Here is a 27,356-nt window from a genome sequence, read left to right on the forward strand (position 1 = left end):
ATCTCTGCAAAAGTCCTGTTTACAATACAAATAGTTCATTATCTGCTCACATAAATAATGTAATAAGTGAAATCAATGGCAATCTTTGGGAAATCCTTTCTTCATGGCCATGAGAACCTGGCTTTGAATGGAAACAAACCAGAGAGAGAAGAACACAATTCTCTGGTTGAGGCCCTCCCTCCCCGCCCCCATGAAGCCAGAGCCAAGAAGGCTAGTGATTTTTTTGGGAAAGAGTCTTAAGTAGGTCTTTGCACTTGGGAAAATCAAGTAGGTCTTTAGGGCCAATTTCTGAACTAAAACATACAGAACCTAGACACACACCCTCACAAGAAAAGATAGGCAGAATAGGAGGGGTCCTTAGAAGGTACTAGAATGGCTCTGCTGAGGACCAGCAGACAAGGGCAGGTACCTAAAATGTGAGCAAAAGTAATAAGGGAAAGTTGAATCGGGGACTCAGCACTCTGCCAAAGAACAAGCAGAAGTCACATAGTGTGGTGACTTCGCATATCTCAGGATAGAATCAATGCTATGCTTACAACACCACCCATTTGCACAATTCCACCTAGACCACAAGATGTCCCCTTGCTGGCCAACGGACAGCTGCCCCAGTTTGCATTTGCACCCAAGTAAAGGAATTTAGTCAAGAGCTGGAAGGAGAGAAAATGACTACCCAGAAATGCAACCAAAGCCTCTTCTGATGACTCAGAGTTTGGGAACGCAGATATCAGTCTGAGGCTCGCTGGGTTTGGATGTCCAGCAAGACCTTGAGTCAGTGAATCTGTAAAATGGGGATCATCACAGAACCCACCTCCTTGCATGCGGGCGGGTTAAATGAAGTCATGCTTGGGAAAGAGCTTCACGTGGCGTCTTGGGGAGTCTGGCGAGGCACTAACTGCTCTAAACTGTCTTTCCTGGTCACCAACACTGAGAATCGAATTTCCATGCAAGTGATTAATTTGCGAGGGGTCCAGGTCTTACAGGTAGGAGGAGAAGGAGGCAGAACAGGACGGGACAGTGGACACTAACTGTTCACTAGCAGGTTGTCCCCATGGGCCACTGGGACTCGAGCCCTCTAGGGACATCTGGGAACTATCCCACCGGAGCCACGCCAGCACTATGCCTCTATCCACCCTCTGTCCCCCATCAGCTGCCAGGAGAGCCACGGGTGCTGGCTGAGGGAACTGTGAGCCCCAGAGGATGTGAGCAGGCAGGGACAGTACCTGCTAACCTTGCTGTGGTTGCTCTTCTGATTTCCATCCTGGAGAGGGAAGAGCCTGGGCTTTGGAGCCACCTGGGCCTGAGCTTATGCCCTAACATTGCCTTTTACTAGATATGTGATCCTTGTTGCCCCCTCGGGGCCTCAGTTTCCCCATATCTCAAAATAGGAACAATTTTGGGTGCTGCCAAAGGAATTTGGAAGATTACGTGGGACCACAGACAGACTGAGACCAGCAACGTCATAGGTGCTCAACAAACGTGAGCCCCCTTTGGTTCCATTTCTCCCAGTTGTCCGCAACCCCGGCGTGAGCTCTGCTGGTACCAGATGTCGTTTCTAGACGAGCAGGGGCACCCTGACATCTGAACTTGTGTTTGCCTCAGAGGGGACTTCTGAGTGGCATGTTGTCCTACAGCAGTTCTCTCCCTAGCCATGGATTCTCATGCTGTGTCCCCTTGAGCTACGAGCCTTGCGAGTTTGTGGCTTTCATCAAATCCAGAGAGGGAGGCAGAAGTGGAATAAGATCCAGGAGGGAAATCCCAACAGGAAGAATTTCTGACTCGAGTGGCTCACCTGGGAGCCCAGGGTTTGGGAGTGTGGGCCTGATGCAGAGGCTGCTGCTGAGTCAGAGGTGGAGGAGAGAGCTGCCAGAAAAAAATGCAGGATGCCCAGTTCAATCTGAATTTCAGGTAATCAATGAATAACTTCTTTGGTATGTCTGATGAAATATTTGGATCATACTTAGGCTAATAATATATCGATTGTTTATCTGAAATTCTAAACTTAACTGGGAAATTTGTACTTTGTATTTTTTTTTAAGGATTTTATTTATTTATTTGACAGAGAGAGACAGCCGGAGAGGGAACACAAGCAGGGGGAGTGGGAGAGGAAGAAGCGGGCTTCCCACTGAGCAGGGAGCCTGATGTGGGTCTTGATCCCAGGACTCTGGACCAGAACAAAAGGCAGACACTTAATGACTGAGCCCCCACCCAGGCACCCCAAGTATTTTGTATTTTTATTTCCTAAATCTGGCCACCCTATTCTGGGGGAGAAAACCCTCGCGACAGAGAAACAGGAGAGCAGGGACTGAGTAAGGCTGTGGTGCCGGCTGGAACCAGCGTCTGCCTGACCCCATGAACATTCTGGAACACGACTGGTGTCAGGGAGTTGGTCCCACCTTGAGACAAAGGGATGGGGCTTCAGGGTTTCCTACTTTGAGGCTGGAGGTCTCTGGCCTCCCTCAGGCAGGCTTCCATTGCTTCCACTGCTGAGATACTGTTCTGGGGGGAGCCTCCCCCATCACCATCAGCAGCCGCACAAGGAGCTGGGGGCATAGGGATCTACTCATTTGTTTTCTCAGTTGCAAATTTTAAAGAGTCTCTTGTAAAGTGTGTCTCCTTAGGGACCGTTCTGCCCCTTACTGCTTTCCCAAGGACCTTTGTGGCAGTAGAGGTGGGGAGGGGAGAGGTGTAGGTGGGTCCTTCTGGCATTGAGGGCATGGAATCTGCAGGACAACAGCTGGATCCTGTGGCATGAAGCTGCTCTGGTCCACACAGGTGATTAGCCTGACTTTTAGGGACATCTTGGCAGCCTCTTCTGGAGTCTGTGGCTTGGGCCTTTGCCCTGGTTGGAAGGTCCCCACTCATGGGGTCTCTTCGTTCTGACTTGTGGGCTTCAGCTCACCCATCAGCCCTCCCAGCGTCTTCTGGCCCATGCTCAGGCTCTTCCTTCTAGCTAGTGGGTCTCAGGCAGCATTTTCCTAAGCCAGCCAGTATTCTGGACATTACCCTCTGGAATCTAGCATGTCTGCTCATTTGGGGATCTTTTTGTCCCAGAGTGGGAAGATCAAGTGCCCTGTCTCTGTGACCTACTTCACAGACATTTTCTTCTCTTTTGTGGATAATGGAGCAAGTTGCTTCCTCCTTCCTCTTCTAGAATCTGTGGGGCAGATGAAATAGACTCTCCCTTTATTTTTCTTTTCTCTGAGGAAAATCCTCCTCTTTCTCAAGACGATATTACTTTCCCCCTCTCGGTAGGGCTATAATAGCAGAGACAGGCAGAATCAAACAGCTCTACCCATGAGGGAATGTAAATCGAGAAGTTTAAAAAATATACATGATAGTGTACCCATATTCATAGAAGAATTACCCACTATAGCCAAAAGGCGGAAGCAACCCAAATGTCCATCAATGAATGAATGATGATAAAATTTGGTATATACCCACAGTAGAATATTTTTCAGCCATAAAAGGAAAATTCTGACATATGATACAAAGTGGATGAACCTTGAGGACACTATGTTAAGTAAGCTAAGCCAGTCACAAACAGACAAATGCTGTCTGAGTCCACTAATTCGAGCTACCTAGAGTCATCAAATGCATAGAGACAGAAAGTAGAATGGTGGTTGCCAGGGGCTGGGATTGGGGAATGGGAGGTTAGTGTTTAATAGGTATGGAAAAGTTCTGAAGATTGTTTGCACAACCGCACGAATATAACTAACATTATGAAATATACACTTTAAAGTAATTGAGATGGTTAATTGAGAGTGATGAGTATTTTATCACAATGAAAAATAAAAATGAGTGAAAAAAAATCTGTTAGAAATGCAGATGTCTTGTCCAGGGAGCGGAACTAAAAACCTCATCCATTCCTTAGATTATTTATTTCATTAGCTCAGGGCCTAGTCCTTTGCAGAGAATGGGGTCCTAGAGGAAAGGGAATGTTTTCATGAAAAAAAGATGCACACCTCAAGAGTTCCAGTTAGAATCACTATGAAGACAGAGGATATCCAGCACAGATGGGAGAAAGGGGACAATTCTATTCAGGGAGAGAGGGTTAGGGACAGCGACAGAGCCTTAGTGATGTGGACAAGAAAGGTAGAGTGTGAGCAAGCTGGGGAGATAAGTGTCTTCTACAGGGCGTTGTTGTGGGGTGTGTCGGCAGCAGGCACAGTACTTAGAAAGTGCTGGGGCTAGAACTTTTGGAAAATTCTGATTTTTTTTTAAAATTTCAGAAAAGCAATACGGTGCCTATTGTGCATATTATAGAACATTCCTGGTGGAGTCTGGCTTGGTACACTATAAACAAGTCCATTAATATTCCTGTGGTAAAATGTATAAATATTCACACTAAGTAGGATAATAAAGACTATAAATAGCTTTGTGTTGGTCTAGGCCAGGTTTTGCTGCCAAATAAGTTAAAAAAAAATCTTCTGGTTTTCAGAGATTTGGGGATCTGAAAAAGGCAGGATAGGGACTCTGACCCTGTATGAATTTTGTATCATCTAAAGGTTGTAAATTAACAAAGACACATGATGTTGGGAGGAACTAGAACAACAAGGTCCAGCTAATTCAACATTCTGATTTTATACCCATGGAATGGAAGTGACTTACCCAACATCATACTGCTGGTCACAGGCAGAGCAGACTCAGGTCTCCTACCCCCAACCTGGCACACCCTGGAGAGCTCTAGTAAACCCACCCTGACCTTTGGAGTCTGGAATTCATGAATACAATCCTTCCTCTCCTTTATGGTTCCCCAAAGATGTGACCTCTTGCCTGTGGGAATGTCCCCCTCATCACTGAGGTTTTCTCTGACAGGAACCTACAGAGGACTTTGTCCTCTAGGTTCACTGACTTCACTCAAGGGCTTGTAAGAGACAATGTTCAGTAAGGTTCTGAGAAATCATTGTGTTTGTTTTGGTATTCATCACATGCGTCAGGAGAAAGATTTCCAATTAAAGGGTCATGTGTAAGACAGCCACCAAGGAGGAGAGGAATCTTGTTTGTTATTGTAGAATTGGAGTTCAGGGCAAGGAAGGGAAATATTCCTTTTATTTGTGAATGATCAACATTAATGGTCATTGAAAAATGGTTTTTTCCATCCCTGACACCTGCCCATGGGATTAATCCTGCCACAGGCTTCTGGGTGGAATGAAGATATTTTTGTGCTTTGCACTGTGCTTGGTGCATAGAAGGCATACCACAAACATTTAATGAATGAGTGAGTGAATGAGTGAACAAATATGGAGGGGGATTAGTTAGGAGTCTTTGTTACAGATTGCACAATCCCAAGCTGAATTAAACAAAAGTGGAAATATTACCTGATACAATTGAAAAGTTCAGGGGTAAGGACCTTCAGGCATGGCTAAATCTAGGCCTGCAAGTGAGTCCTGGGAATGTCTCTTTCCTTCTCACAGATCTGCTTTCCTACCTGTTGCTTCCTTCCCAGGCAGGTTCTCAGGGACAGGTGATGAAAGAGATGGTGACCAACAGTTCTGCACTCACATCCTGCCAGCTGAACTTGGCCTGGGCTAGAGAACACACCACACCCATATCTGAACCAATCCCTGTGGCCAAAATGATATGCTAGTTTCATTGGCCAGGCCTGGAGCGGCGTGGGGTGGGGAGGGGAGGTAGGAAGATAGAGATTAAGGTTTGGGGAAGAGTGAGTCCTTAAAGGGAAGTAGAGGTGCTGGTCCCAGAAGTAGAGAGAGCCAGTGCTGAGCAGGGGTATACAATAGGCGACTCTTACAAGAGTGGATGCCAAAGGGTCTTTCTGTGGTATGCGAAGCACAGACAGGCTCATGTTTTAGAAGACAGAGCTCACTCATCATTAGGGAAATACAAATCAAAACCACATGAGATACCACCTCATACCTGTCAGAATGGCTAAAATTAACAACACAGAAAACAACAGATACTGGCAAGAATGTGGAGAAAGGGGAACACTTACACTCTTGGTGGGAATGCAAACTGGTGAAGCCACTCTGGAGAACAATTTGGAGGTTCCTGAAAAAGTTAAAAATAGAACTACCCTATGACCCGGCAATTGCAGTACTAGGTATTTACCCAAAGGATACAAAAATAGTGATTCATAGGGATACATGGACCCTGATGTCTCACTGTCTTCTGGACACCGAAGGCCAAACTATGGCAAGAGCCCAAATGCCCATTGACTGATGAATGGATAAAGAAAGTACACACACACACACACACACACACACACACACACACACACGTGGAATATTACTCAGCCATAAAAAAGAATAAAATCTTGCCATTTGCAGCAATGTGGATGGAGCTAGAGAGAATAATGCTAACCAAAATAAGTCAGTCAGAGAAAAACAAATACCATATGATTATGTGGAATGTAAGGAACAAAACAAATGAACCAAAGAAAGAAACCAAGTAACAAACCAAGCAATGCTAAGTGAAGATCTAGAGAGTATAATGCTAAATAAGTTAGTCAGAGAAAGACAAACATCATATGGCTTCACTCAAATTTGGAATTTAAGAAACAAAACAGATGAACAAAGAGGGGAGAAAGAGAGAGGCAAACTGTAAAACTGTAAAACAGATTTTACCTACAGAGTAGGTAGAACAGATTCATACCTACAGAGAACAAACCGAGGGTTGCTGGCAAGGAGTTGGGCAGGGGGATAGGCTAGACAGGTGATGGGCATTAAGGAGGGCACTTGTTATGATGAGCACTCAGTGTTGTATGTAAATGATAGATCACTAAATCCTACACCTGAAACTAGTATTACACTGTATGTTAACTAACTGGAATTTAAATTAAAAACTTAAAAAAAAACGAAATAAAATAAAATAAAATAAAATAAAAACTTGGAATAGAAGAATAAGAAGAAAAAGAAGAAGCAGAAGAAGAAAGAAGAGGAAGAAGAAGAAGAGGAGGAAGGGGAAGGGGAAGAGGAATGGGAAAAAGGAGAAGGAGAAGGAGAAGATAGTGCTTAGAAGCAACAGGAATCAACATGACCATATAACCATAGAGATTTGGATAACAGTAGGCTTGGGAAATCATGATGCAATACAACCCCAGTGAATTGGCTCACTTGCAATGGTGCTTACTCTCTTCCAGACAGGGCACTGCACATTTGACATTCAGTTAACTCATCTGATCTGCACAATAACCCTGCGGATGGGTGACATTCATTATGCCCACCATATGGACGAGGAAACTGAGTGTGTGCTTCAGAAATCCTCTCAAGTCTCCCAGCTAGTAAGTGAAGGACAGATATTTGCGTCCACTTATCTCTGACTCCCTAGCTTGGGCATTTCTTCTGCCCATCTGCATTGCCCTCAGATCTGCTCTTCTCTATTTTGCTTCCTTCTCAGGCAGACTCTCCGTATGTGCTGGCAAAAATGGCCGCCAGCAGGTGTAGAGCATGCCAGCTGAGCAATCCTCACAGAGAAAGCCATTCATAGGTGTGCCAGGATGTGGCCTGAGAAGGTGGAGTGTGGCCACAGGCCAGCCACAGGACACTGTGGTGAGCATGATAGGCCCTGGAAAGTAATTCCTGAGTTCTGTACAAAGTGGAGCCTGATACCTTGAGGCCATGAACTTCTGACCAAAAAGGGAGGCAACCTTACAGTGTCTCCTCAGACCTTTAAGAGTTTACAGGGGAGAGAGCTCCTCAGAGGTGGACTTCAGTGTCATTGGAACATCATCACCTTTCTTTTTATTCTTTATCTAGGAGTGACTGAGAGGGAGAGTTCATTTGAAGGGAGAAGAGATAGTTCGGAGGAGTGGGGCAGGGGTGTACAGAGCCAGGAGTGGTATTTGACAGACAACATTCTCTTGGATCCCGAGGGGTGAGAAAATGCGCACTGTCCTCCTTCCCTCCTGGTCCAACTCCATTATCCTGCCATCTGCACATTGGAAGCAAGGGTCTCCCTAAGGATAATCCTGAGATTATACTCACCCTTATTCTCTTGCCTTTGCTTGGTGCTACAGGGCTGTAGGTTCTGAGACCATTTGGATGGACCCTGAATTTTTCCATAAATCTGCTTAATTTAGGAACTATTTTCATTCTCCATATCTTTGAGGCTTTGAGCACATAATAAAGCAGCATAATTTAAATAGTGTGTGAGTACTCTGAGCACATAAATTCAAGTTTTAAAGTAAAAGTAGAAAGAAAATGAGGGCATCGAGCAGAAGCAGCAAATATGATAAATAGGAAGGGAGAAGGGTTTTTCTATGCTAATTTCTAATGTGGATGATAGGTTTAGCTCAAAGCTTTCCAGTAGATCGAGTAAAAAGAGAAATGTGTTTACAAATTCTTTTTCTCATAAAGATAGAAATACACCAATTTTGAAAGGTATACTTTTTTCTTCACTTTAAAAAAAGATTTGCCATGGGGGTCATTTTCTAGAACAAAATGTGGGTAGTACTCCTCTCAACAATGTAACCACACATGCAGGTTTCTGTTCTGTGCCCCTTCAGTAAAAGGGGAGAGCAAAACATGAAGCTGAAGGAGCATCAACATCTCAGTTCCTTGGGGTTGGCAGTACCGCATATGTCCAAATATAAAGCAAACAGGAAAATAAGAGAACCTCTCATTTGCTCTATTAGAAGACCCCTCCAAAAATGCTTTTTTTGACCATGTGAATGTATAAACTCAGGGCTGGAGAGAAAATAGTTTGCTTATACCTTTTCGTTTCGTAATTTCATGATACACATTTAAAATCACGTCTTAGGCAAAGTAACATATTTAGAAATATTACACTTTTCCATGTAGATTTCAAGGAAATGATAATAGTCTAGCTAGGTTCATGTATGATCCACACCAGTGTCTCCATAATTGGGGTCAGCCCTTGAGTCATCTTACTTGGGCTCCAAGAATAATGACTTCACTTTCAGCTAATGGTTGTTGAGAGATGTCACTTTTGGAATTTGTGTACAGTGCCCCCACTGGAAATCTGATCCTGAGCCCCAAATACCCATTCACAAGGCATTAGAACAGTACTCCCCACCCCACTGCATTTATCTGATGGGGTGTGTTTGGGATTGCCTCTTCACAGAGACTTATTCTATAGATTTTTTAATGATCTTTAAAGGATGTCAAACATTTGCAACTGGAAGGTCATTCCTTTTGGAATCATGATGAAATTCCATTGACCCTCTATTCCTTATTTAAACAGGTGATGACTTCTCTTAGCCTCTAAAATCAGACTCGGATGAAGACATTTCCGGCCAATGCATCCTCCCCAAATAGTACTTTGTGGTTCAAAACAATGTAATTAAGAGAACGCCCTGGAACACAAGACTCTTTTATGGGGCAGGACTATGTCAAGGCATATGTGATAATTTCACCATGTGATGGCTGAGTGCTTTATCTGACCATAACATAGCCCACCCTGGAAATGTCCCGTGTCTTAGAAAGAGTGTTCCCCTGGGAAACAGAGTCAACCCTATTTTGCTAGGTGCAGAATCTTGGTCACAAATTCTGGGGCCTTGGTTTTCTTATGGGTGAAATGAGAGGTATAGGCTGGATCAGACAGGGGTTTGAAGCGGGAGCACTAGGGGACCATGGGGATGGCTCTGTATATACCCCGGGGAAAGGCTCTGGTGCCCTCCCCTCTGCTTTGAGTCATTCAGAGTCATTCTACTTTGATCTATTTTATATAAAGGGATTCCAGGTAAAATTTTCTTTGAAGTGAAGATCCCCCTTTTTTTTAATTAAAAAAAAAAAGGAGTAAGCCATTATGGAGGCCTGTCCACTCTGAAGTTGTCTGACTTCAAACCATCAGGGGGTCATAGTTAAATCTTCCTATTGATGGCTAATGAGGCTATGATGTGCCTGGGGAAGGTGGGGGACAGACACTGCCTGCTAGTTGGTGAGCATAAGCCATCTGGCAACATGGACATTAGATAACCCACTATAATGTCCCACTTAGTTGGAATCCCATCATCCTAGAAAACCTGCTCATAATTTTATGAGAAGCAAATAACAAGGAAACAGTCGTTCTCCAACTTGGCAGCATATTGGAATTACCTGGGGAGTTTTTGAAAATTCTGATGTGTGGGCCATACCCCGTGCTAATTAAGTCAAATGCTAGAGAAGGGACCCAAGCTTTGGTTATTTGTGTCTCCCAGTGTGGTAAAGTTTAAGAATATACAGCGTTGGTCACTGTGGAAACTGTACGGTGGTTCCTCCAAAGATTAAACATGGGATTACCATATAATCCAGGGATTCCACTCAATCCAAAAGAATTGAAAGCAGGATCTTGAGATATTTGCACACCCATGTTTATAATAGCCTTACTCACAATAACCAAAAGGTAGAAGCAAGCCAAGTGTCCACTAATGGACGAATGAATGAAGCAGATGTGACATATACATGCAGTGGAATATTATTCATTCTTAAAAAGGGAGAGGATTCTGACCCATGATACAACATGGTTGAAGGTTGAAGACATTAGGCCAAGTGAAGGAAGCCAGTCACAAAAAGACAAACACAATTCTACTTAAATGAGGAATCTGCAGTAGTCAAATTCATAGAGACAGAAAATAGAGCAGTGGTTGCCAGGGGCTAGGGGGAGAGGAGGGTGGAGAGTTGCTATTTAATGACTTCAGAGTTTCAGTTTAGCAAGATGAAAAGAGTTCTGCAGGTTAGTTGCACAACAATGTGAATATACTTAACACTACCTATTGGACACTTAAGAATGGTTAAGACAGTAAATTTTAGGCTGTGTATATTTTGCCTCCATTAAATATAAACTATAAAAAGAAAAAGTGGCATCATGTAATGCCTTGCTACTCCAAGTGTGATCTCTGGGCCCCAGCGGGGGCATCATCTTAGGAGCTGGTTAGGAATGCAGCAGCTTGGGCCCATCCAGGTCATCTACATCAGAACCCACATTTTTAAACAAGAACCTCCCCCCCACTCAGGTGGTCCGTGTGCACATTAAACTTTGAGAAGTGCTTGTGATGGAATGAACATTTGACCAGGGTGAAAGACATGGCAGACTTGGTCATTAGCTACCCAGCATCCACCTCGTCTCCCGACTTCCTCCAGAACCCAGCATTCTCTGAGCGGCCATATGTCCAGTGGGCTGACCTCATGCACATCCCCACACAGACCAGTCCCCTGGCCAGTGACTGGTTTCTGCGTGGGCGTGTGGCCTGGTTTTGGCCAATGCAACAAAGGCAAGTTCTACTGGAGAGGTTCTAGGGACAGCCGAGAAGAAATAGCCTGTCCTCCCTTTGGAAGTTTTCAGGTCTGGATGGGACCCGAGCAAATTCTGTTTACATCTTGGGACCTTAGATGCAGCAAGCCCGGTCCTTGACATGCTGACAGACACACACAGACGCTGACTGACAAGACCCTGGGGTCTACCTCACCAGTGGATTTCTGATTATGTGAGATTAGAAAAGTATTTTTTTTTTAAACCATCTGAGTCAGGTTTTCTTTTCTTTTTAGCTGAGGGGTTTCTCAACCTTGAACCTATCGACATTTGGGGCAGGGTAATTCTTTGTTGTAGGAGGGCTGTTGTGTGCATTATAGGACGTTAGGCAACAGTCCTGACCTCTATCCCTTCAGTGCCAATAGCACTCCCTCCTCCCTCAGTTTTGACAACCTTAAGTGTCTCCAGACAGATTGCCAAATGTTTGGAGTTTGGGAGGGGAGAGGTACAATTTGCCCCCAGCTGAGAACCACTGCCACAGAAAAAGGCATCCTAATGAATGTGAAGGCCTCTATTCAGGGTATCCTCAGGAGGGTAAAAATTGCTGCTGTCTATGCTCCAGAGTGTTCCAAGGATCAGAGCGAGATCAGGTGTGCGAGAAAAGCAAATACACACAAGGTGTTGCTAATCGTTACCTGTCTTTGATGCTGCTGCCGCATTGATAGCAATGTTGGCGTTTCCATTTATTCTTTTAATGGGCAGAAATGTTTAACTTAACAGATGGCCAACGCGGATAGCAAATGGAATTTTCCCCCGGCAAAGCCGGTGAACCCAGGACTCTCTGGGGCTCTTCCTCCTGCTCAGAAACCCTGATCTCCTCTAGCCTGGCCCTGAACTGGACCCCAAATCCTGACTCCTCGTCCCAGGAGGTGATGGGGGCTACAGAGCTCACCCATTAGCATATTTTCACAGATTAAGAGAGATCTTCATATTTAGCTGCTGGAGAGATGGATGCCCCTCCCCCATAACAGTATCTTCACAGCTCACACATCTGTGTATTTGAGACCTGCTGTACTGGGGTCCCTGGACAACCGATCATGCCTTACGCTCCCTTTCCTCAAACCAGCTGACACATCAAGGTCTCTTTCCTCAGATGCCCCCTGGCCCCTACCATCAGTGCCTTCAGATTGATCACTTCTTGGAGAGTTTGTGTCCCTAAGTGTCATATAATGTCCCCAGGGGCAGAAAGGCTTATGAGGGGAGCCAGACTTTAGGTGTGGAGATTTGGGAGTGTGGGAGCAGTGAGGGGACCAGCACTGGAGGTGTTTGAAAGCAATGGATGGATCAGTCACATAAGTCTCGGGAGTGCTTGCTCTGTGCCAGGCTGGGGCAGGGCTGGGAGCAAAAGTTGTTACGATGAGGCTGTGGTCCTCTTGACCTACTGGGGCATATGTGGAGGACGTTGGGTTGCTCTCCTGGCCTTGTCCTGTATCATGGTTTGGGGTAACTACCCCCATACCAGGGCAACTACCCCGACTTTGTGCTGCATTGCCACCCCTGCAGCCGACGTGTTCTGTAGGTCACTGACTCACCTTCTGATCCAGAGCTAGGACACATATTGGGGCTTGGCATATGAAGATCTGTGGTGGAGATGGCATTCATTGACAGCTTCTAGGGAAAAATAGTTTTCCTTTGAGGGAGGGGGGTCGTGCCTTGCAAAAGTGATGCTGAGTCCAGCTATAGCCCGGTTATTACCACGAAGGAGTCAAGCTGAGGGTTGAGCCTATATATAAAGGAAGAATGAGCCAAGAGAGTTACAGGGAACTCAAGCTGGAGCCTTGATCAAGCATGTGAGCCACCTCTGGACTTCTTGGTGGCGGATGTTAGTAAGACCTCCTTACTGCGTAAGCCAGTTTGAACTGGACTTTTCTCTTCCTTGAATTACAAACTGTCCCACCTGACCCAGAGTTTGCTACCAAGAAGGGGATGCTACAATTAGCAAACCTCAAATATGGTTTGGCTGAGGAGAGGTATTCACATGGAGAGCAGCAAAATGTCCTTACTAGGAAGACGCTGATCCTGGGCTAGCAAAGTAGCTGCTTCTCCCCCATTTTATCCTGGGATACAGACCCTATGCATAGAGAGATAGGACATTTGGAGAGATTTGGTGGGAAATACTCAGGATGTTGGGTGCCTCCAGCAGTCTTGGTTAAGGTCCTAGGAGACTCAGGGCATCTGGGTGGCTCAGTGGGCTAAGCGTCATCTTTCAGCTCAGGTCATGATCCCAGAATCCTGGGATCGAGCTCCGCGTGGGGCTCCCTGCTGAGCAGGGAGCTTTCTGCTTTCTTCTCCCTCTCCCTCTGCCCCTCCACACCCCACTTATGCTCTCTCTTAAATAAAATAAATAAATAAATAAAATCTTAAAAAAAAAAAAAAGGCCCTGGGAGACTCAAATTTAGGAGGCGCGTAGCCCATTTGAAAGCGGGGAGGAATAAAAACACAGCTTGCTGAGAGAGGGCCTTTCTGCCTGTGGCCTGCGGTCCGAAGTGACTAGACTTTGATGAGCAAGCCCCGCTGGGTCAAAAAAGCTGCTGTCACTGGCTAAAGTTAGAACACAGGCAGTGATTCAGGTGGCTCAGCAAGAGAAAAGATCAGGGCCCTAGAAAAACAGTGTCCCCAGGTCGCAGGTCTCTATGGAGCATCTTGTCTTAGGTACCTCAAGCCTGGTGAAGGGGACAGCTCACTCACTGTGGATACAGCTGGCGGGGGCAGGAAGACAATGTGGGGTACCTTCACATCAGAGGTGAAAGAAGATGCCACTAATCTGTGGAGCAGGGCAGTGGGCAAGGCACAGAGCCCTGTTGCTTAAGGATTCTGACCGGAGACTAAATCCAGCTTGAACTACCAGCTCACAGACTTGAATGGAAGAGATCCAGTAGATTCTTAAGAATGCTGACTTGCCAAAGAAAGGGACCAAGCAATGTCTGAAATTACCCATCCCACAGGGCAACCCTTGAACTTGTATCCACCAGAAAATGTGTCGTTAAAGCAATGACTCTCCTTGAAAGACACATGCCCACTAAGATGTTGGCTAGGCAATGGACAGGGCAGCTACACACAAACACAGAACTGGGGACCAAAATGTTGGCTGACTCAGGGACTTGCTTTACTACCATGGTAAGGAATCCCTAATATTTTCTCAAGACTGCATTGCATGTACCATTGGCCAATGACACCTGAATGGGTTTCCCAAGGACCTCTTCTCCAAATGGAGAATTCCCCTTCTGGAAATTCTTATTGCAGATGGACTGGGTCCCCCCACCACCACCCTATTACTATATTGATGGTGGTGAAATTCAGAATTTAGTTCATAGTTTACCATCCTATGAGTTGCTATTTCCAGACATGATGGAGAGTATGATGCATCTTCCAGAAAATATGAACTTGAACCCAAGTCCAGTAAGGGATGAGTCATAGGGCTTCACCCACTGGGGGAGGAGGTGAGTCTACATTAGCTGAGTGTGGGTATTTCTGATGATTATGTAGCATAAGGAGGGTGTACAGATGTTGGATTACCAAAAGGGTAGACGATAGGAGGATGTTATGGTCACTGTTTAACACTCATCTCCCCTCCTCCAGATAATAATCCCGATTTTGTTCAGTAACTACACTTGATCTCACAGCTTGTATGGTTTAAAGAAAGCTAACTCCCCTCCCAGATCCAGGACCAGAGTGTACCGCCAACACTAAACTCATACCTTCAGGACTGGATGGGGCTCTGCTTGGAGTGCCTCGGAGACAACGTTCTCTCTCTTTCCTTCTTCTTCTGGGGTAGGGTGTTGGGGAATATAAGTCTTGAAGCAACCATTTTGCTACCATGAGGGGAACCAATTGTGACCGAAGCCAACACAAGGAGGAAAAGTTGAAAGAATCAGAGATAGTGGAGCTGTGGCCCAGATTGTACCATACCCATCCTTACCCTTGGGCTTTGGAGATATATAAGGTCTTCTTTGATGTTTGATCCAGTTGAAGCATTTTCTGTTATGTGTCACTAAACAACCATTACAGAGTGTGATAAATGCTAAAATAAAAATATGAAAAAGAGGGTGCCTGGGTGGCTCAGATGGTTAAGCCTCTGTCTTCACTCAGGTCATGATCCTAGAGTCCTGGGATCGAGTTCCGCATTGGGATCCCTGCACAATGGGGAGCCTGCTTCTCCCTCTGCCTCTCTCTCTATCTCTCATGAATAAATAAATAAAATCTTTTTAAAAAGTATGAAAAATAGTAAAGAGAGGAGGTGGGTTAATTAGTGAAGAGGAGCAATTATTTCTTTTTTTTCTTTAAGACAACTTTATTGAGATATCTTAGACTTAGAGAAATTGTTTATATTAAGGTGTACAATTTGATTGACATACAGACATACACCGAAAAGATCACCGTGATCAAGCTCAACAACTTATCCATCAGTTCTACATAGGTATTCTTTTTCGTATGTGCGTGTGGGGAGATGTAATTTAAAATCTGCCCTCTTAGAAATTTTGAAGTATGTGATACATTATTAACTATTATTACGGAGCTGTATATTAGATGCTCATGGAATGAATGAATACATGGAATGTATTCATTCCGTGTAACTAAACCTTTGTACCTTTTGACCAACATATCGTCATTTCTCCAACCACAATTCTGCTCTCAAGAAGCAATGTTTCTTTAATCATGGAGGATGGGAAGAGCAGCAGAGATACACCCATCTCAGTTGTTAGCATTAAATGCACCTCTTTGGTGGAATTAATTGGACTCATCTGGGACCATCATTGTACATTTCTCAGCCCATCCAGGCGGGAATGGATGTGTTGAGGACTGCCGCTGACATTCCTAAGTCCCCAATACATATTGGGTGGTGGAAGGAAGCCTTCCATCTGTTGCCCCCATTCCTCCGCAGGGCAGTCCCCCAGCATCCCCTCTCACTGTGAGCAGCCAGCCACCTCCTAACCCTGTTCTCCCACTGTTGTTACAGAAGATGGATCACATGTCTCCCAGGCTGAGAGCCTTCCTCTCTGAACCCATTGGAGAAAAGGATGTTGCCTGGGTGGACGGGATCAGCCGTGAGCTTGCAATCAATTTGGTCACCAAAGGTTTCAACAAGGTAATTCATTTTTTTCTTATTGCCCCAACTTTGCTCTCCGACCTCCCTTCCCCTAGCCCTGCCAGATGGCAGCCACAGCTATGTGTCCCTGCAAGGGGCCGTCACAGAGCAAAGCCGCCACTTGGCAGAGTGCCACTTGCTTCAACACTACCGACCCCTCATGCTTGGGCAGCCCCGAGGGCCAGTAGATGATGAGCAAATTGAATGGCTTTGGCTCAGAGCAGCTGGGCTGGGCTTGATTCCCTTGGTATTCAAACACCCAGAGGTCAACAGAAGCGAGCCAGCTGCCCGAGTCTGGGGCTGAGCTGTCCGGATGGATGATTTGCATACACTTCCTACCTTCAGGAAGAGGCTCATGGGGTCTCACCTGCCCCACCAGGGCATCAGCTTGGCAACGGCAGGTGGACTAACCGCAGACTGGGGTCTACACCAGAGTAAGAGGATGTCAGTTGTTCTAAGACGTCACTCACAGCCCAAGAATGGCCTCAGGGGTATCCAGTGGAATCCGAACATTCTTTTCTAAGTAATTATTTGTTTTTTTTTAATGGTGCTCTTAAAGATGCTTGGAACTTTAGGAGAGAATGAAGAACCCAAGAGTTCCCGAAGAGAACCCAAGGAGAGTGACACAGGCGATGGGAATTCATGCTTGGTCGAGAGATCTCGCCCAGAGCTCCTACTGCTCCTCTCTCCGGTTTTGTTCCCTTTTTTTTTTTTTTTTAAGTTCCCTCCAGTTTCTAATGTCAGTCTATACTGCAGTGCGGGGAGATGGGGCAGAAATGCCTGACGAGGCTGGGAACTGCTGCCCGCACGGCTGACGATCAGGAAGGTGTGCACCTGCCCCGTGCCCAGCTGTTTCCAGGGGGCCTCTGAACTACTGGGCCTCTAGTTGTCTCGTTAAAACACTGCTTAATACCAGTTTTTTTTTTTTAAAGATTTTTATTTATTTATTTGACAGAGAGAGATCACAAGTAAGCAGAGAGGCAGGCAGAGAGAGAGGAAGGGCGGGGGGAAGCAGGCTCCCTGCTGAGCAGAGAGCCCGATGCGGGACTCGATCCGAGGACCCTGAGATCATGACCTGAGCCGAAGGCAGCGGCTTAACCCACTGAGCCACCCAGGCGCCCTTAATACCAGTTTTGAAACATTCTGAATATCACCCCAATCCACCGGCCCATTTAATATCCACTGGGTGGTTTTGCTGGAAAGCTGGAGCTCCGTGGCTAAGGTAGCTTGGATTCTTTCCTCTCAGATAAAGGAGTTGGGACCCTTCCCAAGCAGGTAGTGAAGTAAGCAAGGCTGGTTAGGGAAGGCATTTTAAATTAACAATTCCTTTTTTGAAGGACATGCGTGTCTCTTTTTCTTTTCTATTGTGGTGTAATGCACCAACATTGATATGAAGGGTCTGGCTCAGTCCATTTTTACACACACACACACACACACACACACACACACACACGTATTTTTTAATGTATATGTATATATTTGTATAAGTATGTATATATTTATATATATCTATTATATATATGTATATGAACTCATGGAGGCACCCCCAGATTCAGTGATTGGATACCTCCAGAATGCCCGATGATGCCCTTGTGTCTCTCCCCCACCAATGCCATCCCCCACTCTCAGAGGTACCCCATTGTTCTGGCTTCTCCTGCTTTGATTTAATGTTGGTTTTTGTTTTGTTTTTTGTTTTTTGTTTTTTTTTTTGCTGTTGTTCAGCCAGACTCAGCCTCTTAGAAACATTTTTATTCACACGCAGTGAATTTCATGAATTTCACCTTTCTTCAGTACACAGTGCTGCAAGGTTTGACAGATGGATGCGGTCATGGACCCACTACCACGATCGAGACACAGAGCAATCCCAACACTTCCTCTGTGCCCTCTGTGCCCTTCATAGTCTCTACCCTCAACCCCTGACAACCACTGATTTGTTTTCTATCCCTAGAGTTGTTTTCTAGAGTTGTTTTTCTATCCCTAGAGTTTTGGATAAAGGAATGAATGAATAATGGGTAAATTTCAGGCATCCCAGAACTTACTACACAGAGTCGGAGCTGTAGGGAAGAGGAAACTGTTTGCCTGTGCGTGGCCAGGCCCCTCTCACATTCATGACCTGCTGGTGAGCAAGGTGACCAGCACACCACCTCCAGGCCTTACTCATTCCTAGGGTCGCTAATTTCAAGCACTCACGTAAGGGATTTCACCTTTCTCCTTTGCTTTGAGCCCCTGACACACCTGCGAATGAGATGAGGGGTTCCTTATCTCCACTTCACAAAGGAGAAGACAACTCCTCAGAGTTAGTGTCTTGATCAAAGCCCCATGTGAGGACAAGAATGGCGGTGGATTGTGTGTTCACAAACCACACAGGAAGACCTGGGTCCTGGTGGTTACCACGGCAGGGAGGGGGCTTACCCTGGGATTCAGTGGTAAGACTCTGTTTGGGCTGGAGCCTGGCTGAACCTGTGAAAGGATCCAGGAGACCCGATGTGGCTTCTACAGAGGTGAACAAGTGCTTGGGGTGAGGACTGGTCAGTGCAAAGGGCCAGCAGGGAGAGCCTCCAGGACAGGCAGATCCTATAGGGAAAGGGTCTCAGATTTAGCATATAAAAATGCAGGTGCTTTTATATTTTTTTAGAGTTTTATTTTAGAGCAGTTTTAGCTTCACAGCAAAATGAAGCTGAAGATGCAGAGATTTCTCATGTACCCCCTTGTCTCCCACCGACGTGAACATCCTTTCTCATGAGCCACACCCCCACCAGACTAGTACATCTATCACCATCAAAGAACTTACATGGGCACATCGTAATCAGCCAGGGTCCGTAGCATATATTAGGGTTCACTCACAGAGTTTCTGTGGGTTTGGACAAATGTGTGATGACACATGTCCCCCATTTTAGTAAGCTGTTTCACTGGCCTAGAATCCCCTGAGCTCCTAGATTTTTATACTCTGTGTGCAGGAGACCTTAGGGAGGGACAGCTTTCTGGGTCTCCTGCTATCTATCCTCTGTCTTTGTGGGCCTCTGCTGAGATCCAGTTGTCCCCTCCCCCAGCTTTGTTACGACTTTGAAAACTATTGTTTCTTCTGTGGATTCACCCAAGTCTCTTCCGGACCTTGACAGTCAAAAATGTAGCGGCATTCTCTTTGAGGGATTTAGTGCCTGCCCTGCTCCCAGGCAGTCAGCCTTGGCAGATCTAGATCTCTGAGAATCTAGATCTCTGCTGTCTGCTACGATGGCCAGTGGCCATTGGTACCTGCGGAACACCTGTCTGAATAGAGATGTATTATACATATAAAGTACACACTGTGATTTCAAAGATTTAAGATTTTAAAATACCCCCTACCAAGGCAAAGTTGTAATTTTTTTGTTGTTGTTGATTACATGTTGAAATGTTATTTTTAAAATGTGGGAGAAAATAAAGCGTATTATCAGAATGAATTTCACCGGCTTCATTGCCCCCCCTTTTCCTGTGGCTCCTGGAAAATTAAAAATTATATATGTGGCTGGCTCATATTCAATTTCTCCTGGAGAGTGTTGGTCTAGACTTAAGAGCAGAAGGGCCTCAAGAGACAACGGAATGACCTGGAAGGGAAAATACGTTGGTGCACAAGGCGTTCAAGAGGCTTTCCATGGCCTGGCTCTAGCTCTGTCTTATATTCCGCCCCCCAAGCCACTCCACACCCAAGCCAAACAGTCCATGAATCACAAACACAGATGGGACCACCAGCCTGCAGACCTCTCTTGAAATGGACATTCACCCCCTCCAAGACTCCATTCGCAATGAACCTTCTCCAGGAAGAAAGCCTTCCTTCCGCATGCCCACCCCAACCTAACAAGCTTGTGCTACTGAACACTGAATATTCAATAGGACCCCTTGCTGGGACATCTGTCCTGTTGACTATTTTTTCCACACACGGCCTGAGAACCCACACTCATTATGCTAGACAGACACCGCTTGCCTTTGGGGCTCTCCCATGTCTCCCATGAAGCCCAGGATGGTTCTATGATCTTTGTGCTCCTCTTTTCCCTGTGAAAACCCTGCCCAGGGACGAGTGAATTTCCAGGCACTCAGTAAATTCAGGGACTTTGAACAGTGCCCTATGGGGAGGGTGCATAACCGGGAGGAGAACCCTGAAGTCATCCAATCCAGAGAATCTGGTTTGGGTCAATGTTCTTTGAAGACATTAGAAAGTTCTATCCTTAAGGCCGAATCTTCCTCCTGAGAGATAGTTGGAAGATCGGGGAGGGGTATGTGTTCTGGGGGCCCACCTGCTCCCTAAGGCTCTCCTAACAGCAGAATTTGTGCATGATGTTTGCTGTACATCAGGCTCTGTCCTCAGAAAATCCTATAAGGTATATATACTGTTTTACTAATGGGGAAACAGGCACAGAGTGGCCACGTGACTTGCTCAAAGTCGCTCCCGGTGAGAGCAGTGATATCTGCATCTGGGCAGACAATGTCTGGGGGTGGGGGCGTAGTCATGCAGAGACCCCCCCACAGCCTGATATCTGGACCCTGCAGGGAGACAGTCATGCAACTTTTGGGCTACCCCACCTAGGATTGCCAGATGAAATCCAGGGTCCTCCTTCATTAAAGCTGAATTTTAGTTAGAAAATAATTTTTTAGTGTAGGTAAAGCCCAGGGAGACATGGAGAAGAAAGAAGAAGAGGCAAGCCCTGCATCAGATCAAATATTTGTCCTAAAGACAAGGAGTTTTAAACCAGAAATGATTGAGAAGTAGTGGATTTTCAAGATTGTCCCTGGCTACCAGCGGTGGTGAAGGCTGAAGAGCCAGCATCTGGTTAGAAGAAAAGAGAGTCATCGATCCCACAACAAATTCTTGTGGCCACCTAAGGGCACTGACTCTAGGCCCAGAAGAGCTGGCAGCTGCAGGCAGACGTGTCGGAGAAGCCAGAGAGTCAACAATGGTCAAGACCATGGATGTGTTTGCACAGGTCATGTGATGGAAGGAAGGTACAACCCCTTGTGAAACCTGCAGGGTGTCAAATCCCTGTGTTGTACACCGGAAACAAATGAGTGTCAGCTTTATTCCAACAAAAAACAGTGACCAAAAGAAAAGAAAAGAAAAGCCCAGGTGTCACGGTGAAGACAGAAAATTTTCACTGGCATGGACCAGGCCCAGCCACCTAGCCCTACAGGAAGATTCAAGGCCCCTTGGTCCCCTCTACTGAGGGCTTCAAGATGGCCTCAGCAGAGCATTAGGCCAAGGGGACCTCTGTCCAGGGTGGTGGGGGTAGCCATGTCTACTCAACATTTCCACGTCTCTGCATCACCCTCCCCGCAGCCAGATTTTTGTGAGCTTTGGTCCAAGAAGGGAGAGGTGGGAGATTTTCTCCTCCTTGGTTAGGGGCTTGCTTGCTGGAGCCAGAGGAGAAACAACAGGCTTTGGGCATGGGGACCATGATGATGGCCTCCCTTGGGAACAGGGTTGAAACAGGCTAAATTTTCATCCCCACCACTGGAGGGTGGCAGCGTGAGTGGACGAGGGACAGTCAGGTGGCAACTTAGTTCCAGAGGGCCTTCTTCCTGTAGCGTTCCTGGAAAATTTGCCTCTGGTCCTATATGTCATGTGTTCCCCGGCTTCCTGGCTGCTGAGGCTGATGGGGGTGGGGAGGCTCTGATCACCCAACCAGCTGATGCCAGCAGCAGGGCCTCCGAGGCCAGATGCAGATGGTCAGGAAGGGCAAGCATGGGGCTCAGGAAGACAGATATCAACCTCTTGGATTCTCAGTGACCCCCATCTGGAGAATGGGACAGGGTTAAAACGTGCCAGGGGTCTGGAGCCCATCAAAGGCATTCAAGGGCCACTTACTATCATCATCATTATTATTATTACTATTACTTATCATCATCACTGATGTTTTTTCTCCCTGTACAGAGCCCCTTGTTCCTTGATCCTGTGATTCACGTCTGCAACCCCCACCCCCACACCTACTGGGGCACCTGGCTCAATTAACATTCAATAAATGTTCATTTTTTTTTCCAATGTTGAGTTAAAAAACATCTCCATAAAATCACCACTGAAAATACGAGGATACTGATAATGTAAAATGAGATTGTTCTAAGCAACAATGCGGCTTTTCTAGAAAGACGATTCAAAGAGCACTTGAAAATGACCATGACAACCTGGATGTTTTATTTTAAATCTTTTCAACAACTGGACCATGACTAAAAATAAGAAACACCAAGCTCCAACAGCTTGGGTACATTTTACTGCAATTCAGCTTTTAATTTCTTTTTTTAAAAGAAAAATATGTTCCCTTTGGTTAAGATTAAGTTTGCTTTGTTTTATGTAACTGAAAGTAAACAGACAGCAGCAGGTTTTCCTGGAGAAGGCCCAGGACGGTAGGCGAGGACACTGGTTCTCACTCCCTCCAGGCTGGAGAGCCCCCAAACCAGCCACGAGAGACGGGCGTTTATGTGACCTTAAATCTCCAGGCTTCGCCATTTAGTGAGCAGCTGGGTCAGTCTGTGGCCACGCGGTCTTGGGTGTCCCTTTCCCCATGTAGCCCTTGCTCCTTGTCAGTAATCATGTGATAAGATTATCAAGAGACCAGTGAAAAGCTGAAAAGTAGTAGTTAGAAAGCGAGAGAATCCCGAAGAGCTATCAGTCCTGGTATACTTAATATCACTTACGTTTTTTCACACACTCAGACTCTTCAGAAGGGAAGGATGAGCGAGGTTTATCACATGTTATGTTCCATTCCCGTCCCACGGGCTGAGCATTCCAGGACACTCTCCTTAGTTTCTCACATTGAATCCACGTCATTCGGTTTGCAAGGTGGGGCAGGGCACCTTGTGTGGCTTTAAAGCGATGCAGAAACTGAAACCTCGCTGCGATGCACAGGACAGTCCCCACCCCCACCCCAACAGCACAAAATTATCCACAATGTCAACAGTGATGAGAGTTAGAAACTCTGCAAGATCAATCCGAGAAAGCGATGGGGCGGGGAGCCTCTCTGAGTCCTCTTCTTGTTTGCATGCACGTGTGTGCATATGTGTGTGTGTCAAAAAGAAATACTGAGGGCATCTGGCTGGCTCAGTTTGTGTAGCACGCAACCCTTTATCTTGGGATTGTTAAGTCTGAGCTCCACGTTGGATGGAGAGATTACTTAAAATCTTAAATAGAGAGAGATTGATTTAGAGAGAGAAAGAAATGCTACATCAGAGGTCAGAAGGGAGTATGCTAGGCTGTTGCTACTCAAAATGTTGTCCCTGGACCAGCACCAGCCGGGGACATGTTTGAAATGCAGAATTCCAGGCCCCTCCAGACTTTGTCAGAACCTCCCTTTTAACAAGGTCCCAGATGATTTATGCGCTCATTAAAGTTGAGAAAGACAGGTTCTGGTTTACCCCAGGCTGGACACACGACCTCCCAACCCCAACCCGGGAGATCTGCATTTCACTTGGCTTCCCATCTCACCAAGGTCCAGTCCCAGAATCCCCATCGCCCGGGTGCTGTCCTTGGCCCTCAAACCTGATCTGTGCCCCTTCCTTCCATGCTCGCAAGAGTCCTGGTGTGGGAGAAGAGCACCTCTGAGCAGGTTTATTATAACCTTTCCCATTTTTCTCCATGCCTCTCCCCGGCCCCGCAGGCCTACATCCTCTTGGGACAGTTCCTTCTGATGCATAAGAACGAAGCAGAGTTCCAGAAGTGGCTTATCTGTTGCTGCGGTGCAACCGAGTGTGAGGCCCAGGAGAGTTCTCACTGTCTGAAGGAGTGGTGCTCCTGCTTCCTCTAGACACATACCTCCTTGCTCTGATGCCTGGGTAAATGGCGCACTCTGTACTGGCACCCAGGCTTGGGGTCATTATTTTTGTGTTTAACTGGAAGGCTACATGTTCATTATACAAAGTAGTTCATGAATATAAAAGAGGACAGGCAAAAGACAACGGGCCCCCAAATTTCCAACCCGGAAACAACTGTCACTCACCTCCCATGAATAGCATGCCAAGCATCTCAGGCATAAATTTATATAAAGCAAGCTTTTATTTTAAAGTGGGGATTAAGTTTTAAGCCGGTGTATTGGTTCTATGTGTTGCTGCATAGCACGTGGACCCAAAGCATGGAGGCTTAAACCAAACAATTTTACCTCCCACAGCTTCTTAGGGCCAGGAACCTGAGAGTGGCTTAGCTGGGTGGCTCTGTCTCCAGGCCTCCCACGAGATTGCTGGGCAGCTGGGCAGCAGTCATCTGAAGGTTTGACTAGGGCTGGAGGATCCACTTCAAGTCGTTGCACTCACATGGCTGTTGACTGGAGTCCTCCGCTGCTCCTTACGTGGGGCTCTCCATAGGGCTACTCACGGTGTGGCATCTAGCTTCCCCCAGAGTGGCTCACCCAAGAGGGAGTAAGAGAGCAAGCAAGAAGCCACAGTGCCTTTTACAACCCAGTCTCTGACTCACCTTATATCACTTCTGCCTTCTTCTATTTTTAGAAGCAAGTCATTAAGTCCTCAAGAAAATTAAACTTTATTGAAACAGCAACTAATACAGCAGACATATTTTTCAAAGCATTGTAGTTAGGTTTCTGAGGTATAAGTTATAGTCACCAAAACTTTCCCTTTTTAGGTGTGTAGTTCTATGACTTTTGACAAATGCATTGTCCCATGACCACCTCCAGAATCAAGATGGACAACACTTCCTTTGCCCCAAAGAGTTCCCTAATGCCCCCCTATAGTCATCCCTGTGCCCCTCCCCAACCCTTCCCAACCAATGATCTGGTTTTTGTCCTAATAGTTTTGACATTTCCAAAAAGCCAAATAAATGTATTCACACAATATGTTGCCTTTTAAGAGTGGCTTCTTTCACTTAACATAATTCAGTTGAGATGAATCTATTATACAGGCTTTATAAATTCAAGAAAATATTGGCAGATGTTGTGGGTGCATGACCCCATATCCTTTGGCATTCACTGTTCTAACAGTGCCCAGTAACTTCCCTCAGCAAGCAACTGAGTAACCTCTGCCAACAAGGACCTCTGGTTGTAGGGGTGGGGATCCACCCAGGCACAGGGCAGGGAGGAAGTGCCTGGGAGTTAACACCCAGTCATGGGTGGAAGTTGACGGCTAAATGCCTCAGATTCCTTATGCTTTGGGTGGGACAGCTCTGAGGTGGTATCTCCCAGCTTCCCAGTGGTGTTAAGCCCAGCTGCCCACAGTGGCCCCTTGCCCTTTTCACACCCCTAGGCATTTGCTTTCTTCCCCTCCCACTCTGCTACCAGGGTTTCCTGGGCACACCCCTCTAGGAAATATTCAATTTTAGTCTCAGTCTGGTTCTAGAAGAACCCAACTTAAGGCAAAAGTGCTAAAATTTAATTTTATTTCAACAGAAGAAAAGTGGAACTGAGAGAATTAATTGAACTTCATTGAATTTTTTTCTTCATTACTAGATATAGTACTTTCTAAATCAATTTCTTCCAAAGTGTAAAAAATAATATGGGAAACAGTAAGAGAGGGGTTAGTGTCATTAGGTATATTTTAAACTCTGTTTTTCAGTATTAGATGGTATAAATTTCCATTTTTAAAAAGAAATAAGAGTAAAAAGAAATTAGCACTCTTACTTCTTTTTCATTTTTTAAAAATTGGCTTTAATATTATTTTTGGTTTGTCAAGGTTTGTAGCATTTATATGCTTCCCATAAACTTAATCCCTGCAGTTGTTCAGTCTTAGTTGTATGTTTATGAGCTTATCATCAACCCTTGTTGGTGTATTATTTTATACCTGGCTTTGTCACTCCTGAATTCTTTGTTTTGATACACTTCTCGGTTGGTTGAGTTGGATGATTATATTAGTCAGAATAGGTCAGATTATGCTGCTTTAACAAACAATCCTCCAAGGCTCAGTGATTTAGCCAGCAAATGTTGATTTCTCTTTTAGCCTTCATATCTAGTATATGTCATCAGGAGAGTTCTGTCCATTGTAATCACTCTGATGGTTAGGTAGATGGAAATTCTCTTTCAATACATGCTTGAGGTAACTGGCTAGATCAGTCAGAAGAGTGTGGGACTCTTGATCTTGGGATCATGAGTTTGAGCCCCATAGAGATTACTTCAATAAATAAAACTTAAAAAAAATGCTTCCATGAGTACCACAGTGGTGACAAGGTGCCATGGTGGATTACACACTATATTTCAAAGACTCTACCCAGAGTGATATATTCCACGTATGCTCACATTTCAGTGTGAACAAAGCAGCATTTGTTCATTTTATCATGAACAAAACAACAAAGCAAATCACATGGTCAAACCTAACTGCGAAGGGTCAAGGACTCTTCTGAGCTCAGAAGCAGCAGAAATATTTGGTGATAGCACTAATCAAGACCACAGTCATCAGTTTGATTCAATGCTTTTTCCCTGTATGCTTCACAGGTGTTAGATTTCCTAAGTTCATAATATGACTGGGATATTTCCATTGGGGTCTGTTTAACTCTTTCTAGCTCTGCTTCTCTAGTTGTCCCCAAGGAGAGCCAACTGGCTGGCCCAAAGACGTAAAAAGTTCCATCTCCCAGGGCCTCAGGTTCTGACCATCCAGAGCCCTTCTCTTGCTCCCTCCTGTACAGCCCATCCTTCCATTAATTCCCTACTGAGATAGTCGTGAGATTTAGAGGTCACTCATTTTCTTTTCTTAAGATTTTATTTATTTATTTATTAGAGAGAGAGAGAGAGAGTACTCATGCATGAACGGGCAAATGTGGGGGGGAGGGTGGGCAGTGGGAGAGGAAGAGAGAATCTGAGGCAGACTAGACTCTGAGCACCCAAGCCAAAACCAAGGGTTGGACGATTAACTGACTGAGCCACCCAGGTACCCCAAAGTTACTCATTTTCTAAGACAAGAGCTTTTGGCTCTAGGGAAAGGAAAATGGGAAGTAGCCTTTTTCTTCCCTCCATTTTCACACACCTCCCATATTGCTGAAATTTGTCCCTTTAATCGCGTTGATGTCTAGGATCATGTAGGAAGATTAGAGAAATGAGAAACTTGGAGGAGATGGGCTTCCAACGTTAAGGAGCTTCTACAGGGGGACCCTAGCACAGATAATTGAAAACCA

At 45.6% G+C, this 27,356-nt stretch overlaps 1 protein-coding gene across 1 annotated transcript in view; it reads left to right on the forward strand.

The window, feature by feature from the left end:
* BANF2 (BANF family member 2) overlaps positions 1–24,131 on the forward strand; it is a 33,367-nt gene extending 9,236 nt beyond the window's left edge. The window contains exons 2-3 of the mRNA XM_032859392.1: positions 16,163–16,291; positions 23,908–24,131. Of these exons, the coding sequence (XP_032715283.1) occupies positions 16,166–16,291; positions 23,908–24,054 (273 nt within the window). The 5' untranslated portion in view covers positions 16,163–16,165 and the 3' untranslated portion in view covers positions 24,055–24,131. The remainder of the gene's footprint in view (positions 1–16,162; positions 16,292–23,907) is intronic.
* Positions 24,132–27,356: the final 3,225 nt, after the last annotated feature.

This window comes from Lontra canadensis, unplaced genomic scaffold, assembly GCF_010015895.1.
Source record: "Lontra canadensis isolate GAN:19392208 unplaced genomic scaffold, GSC_riverotter_1.0 scaffold16, whole genome shotgun sequence".
In the NCBI taxonomy this organism is placed as follows: Eukaryota; Metazoa; Chordata; class Mammalia; order Carnivora; family Mustelidae; genus Lontra; species Lontra canadensis.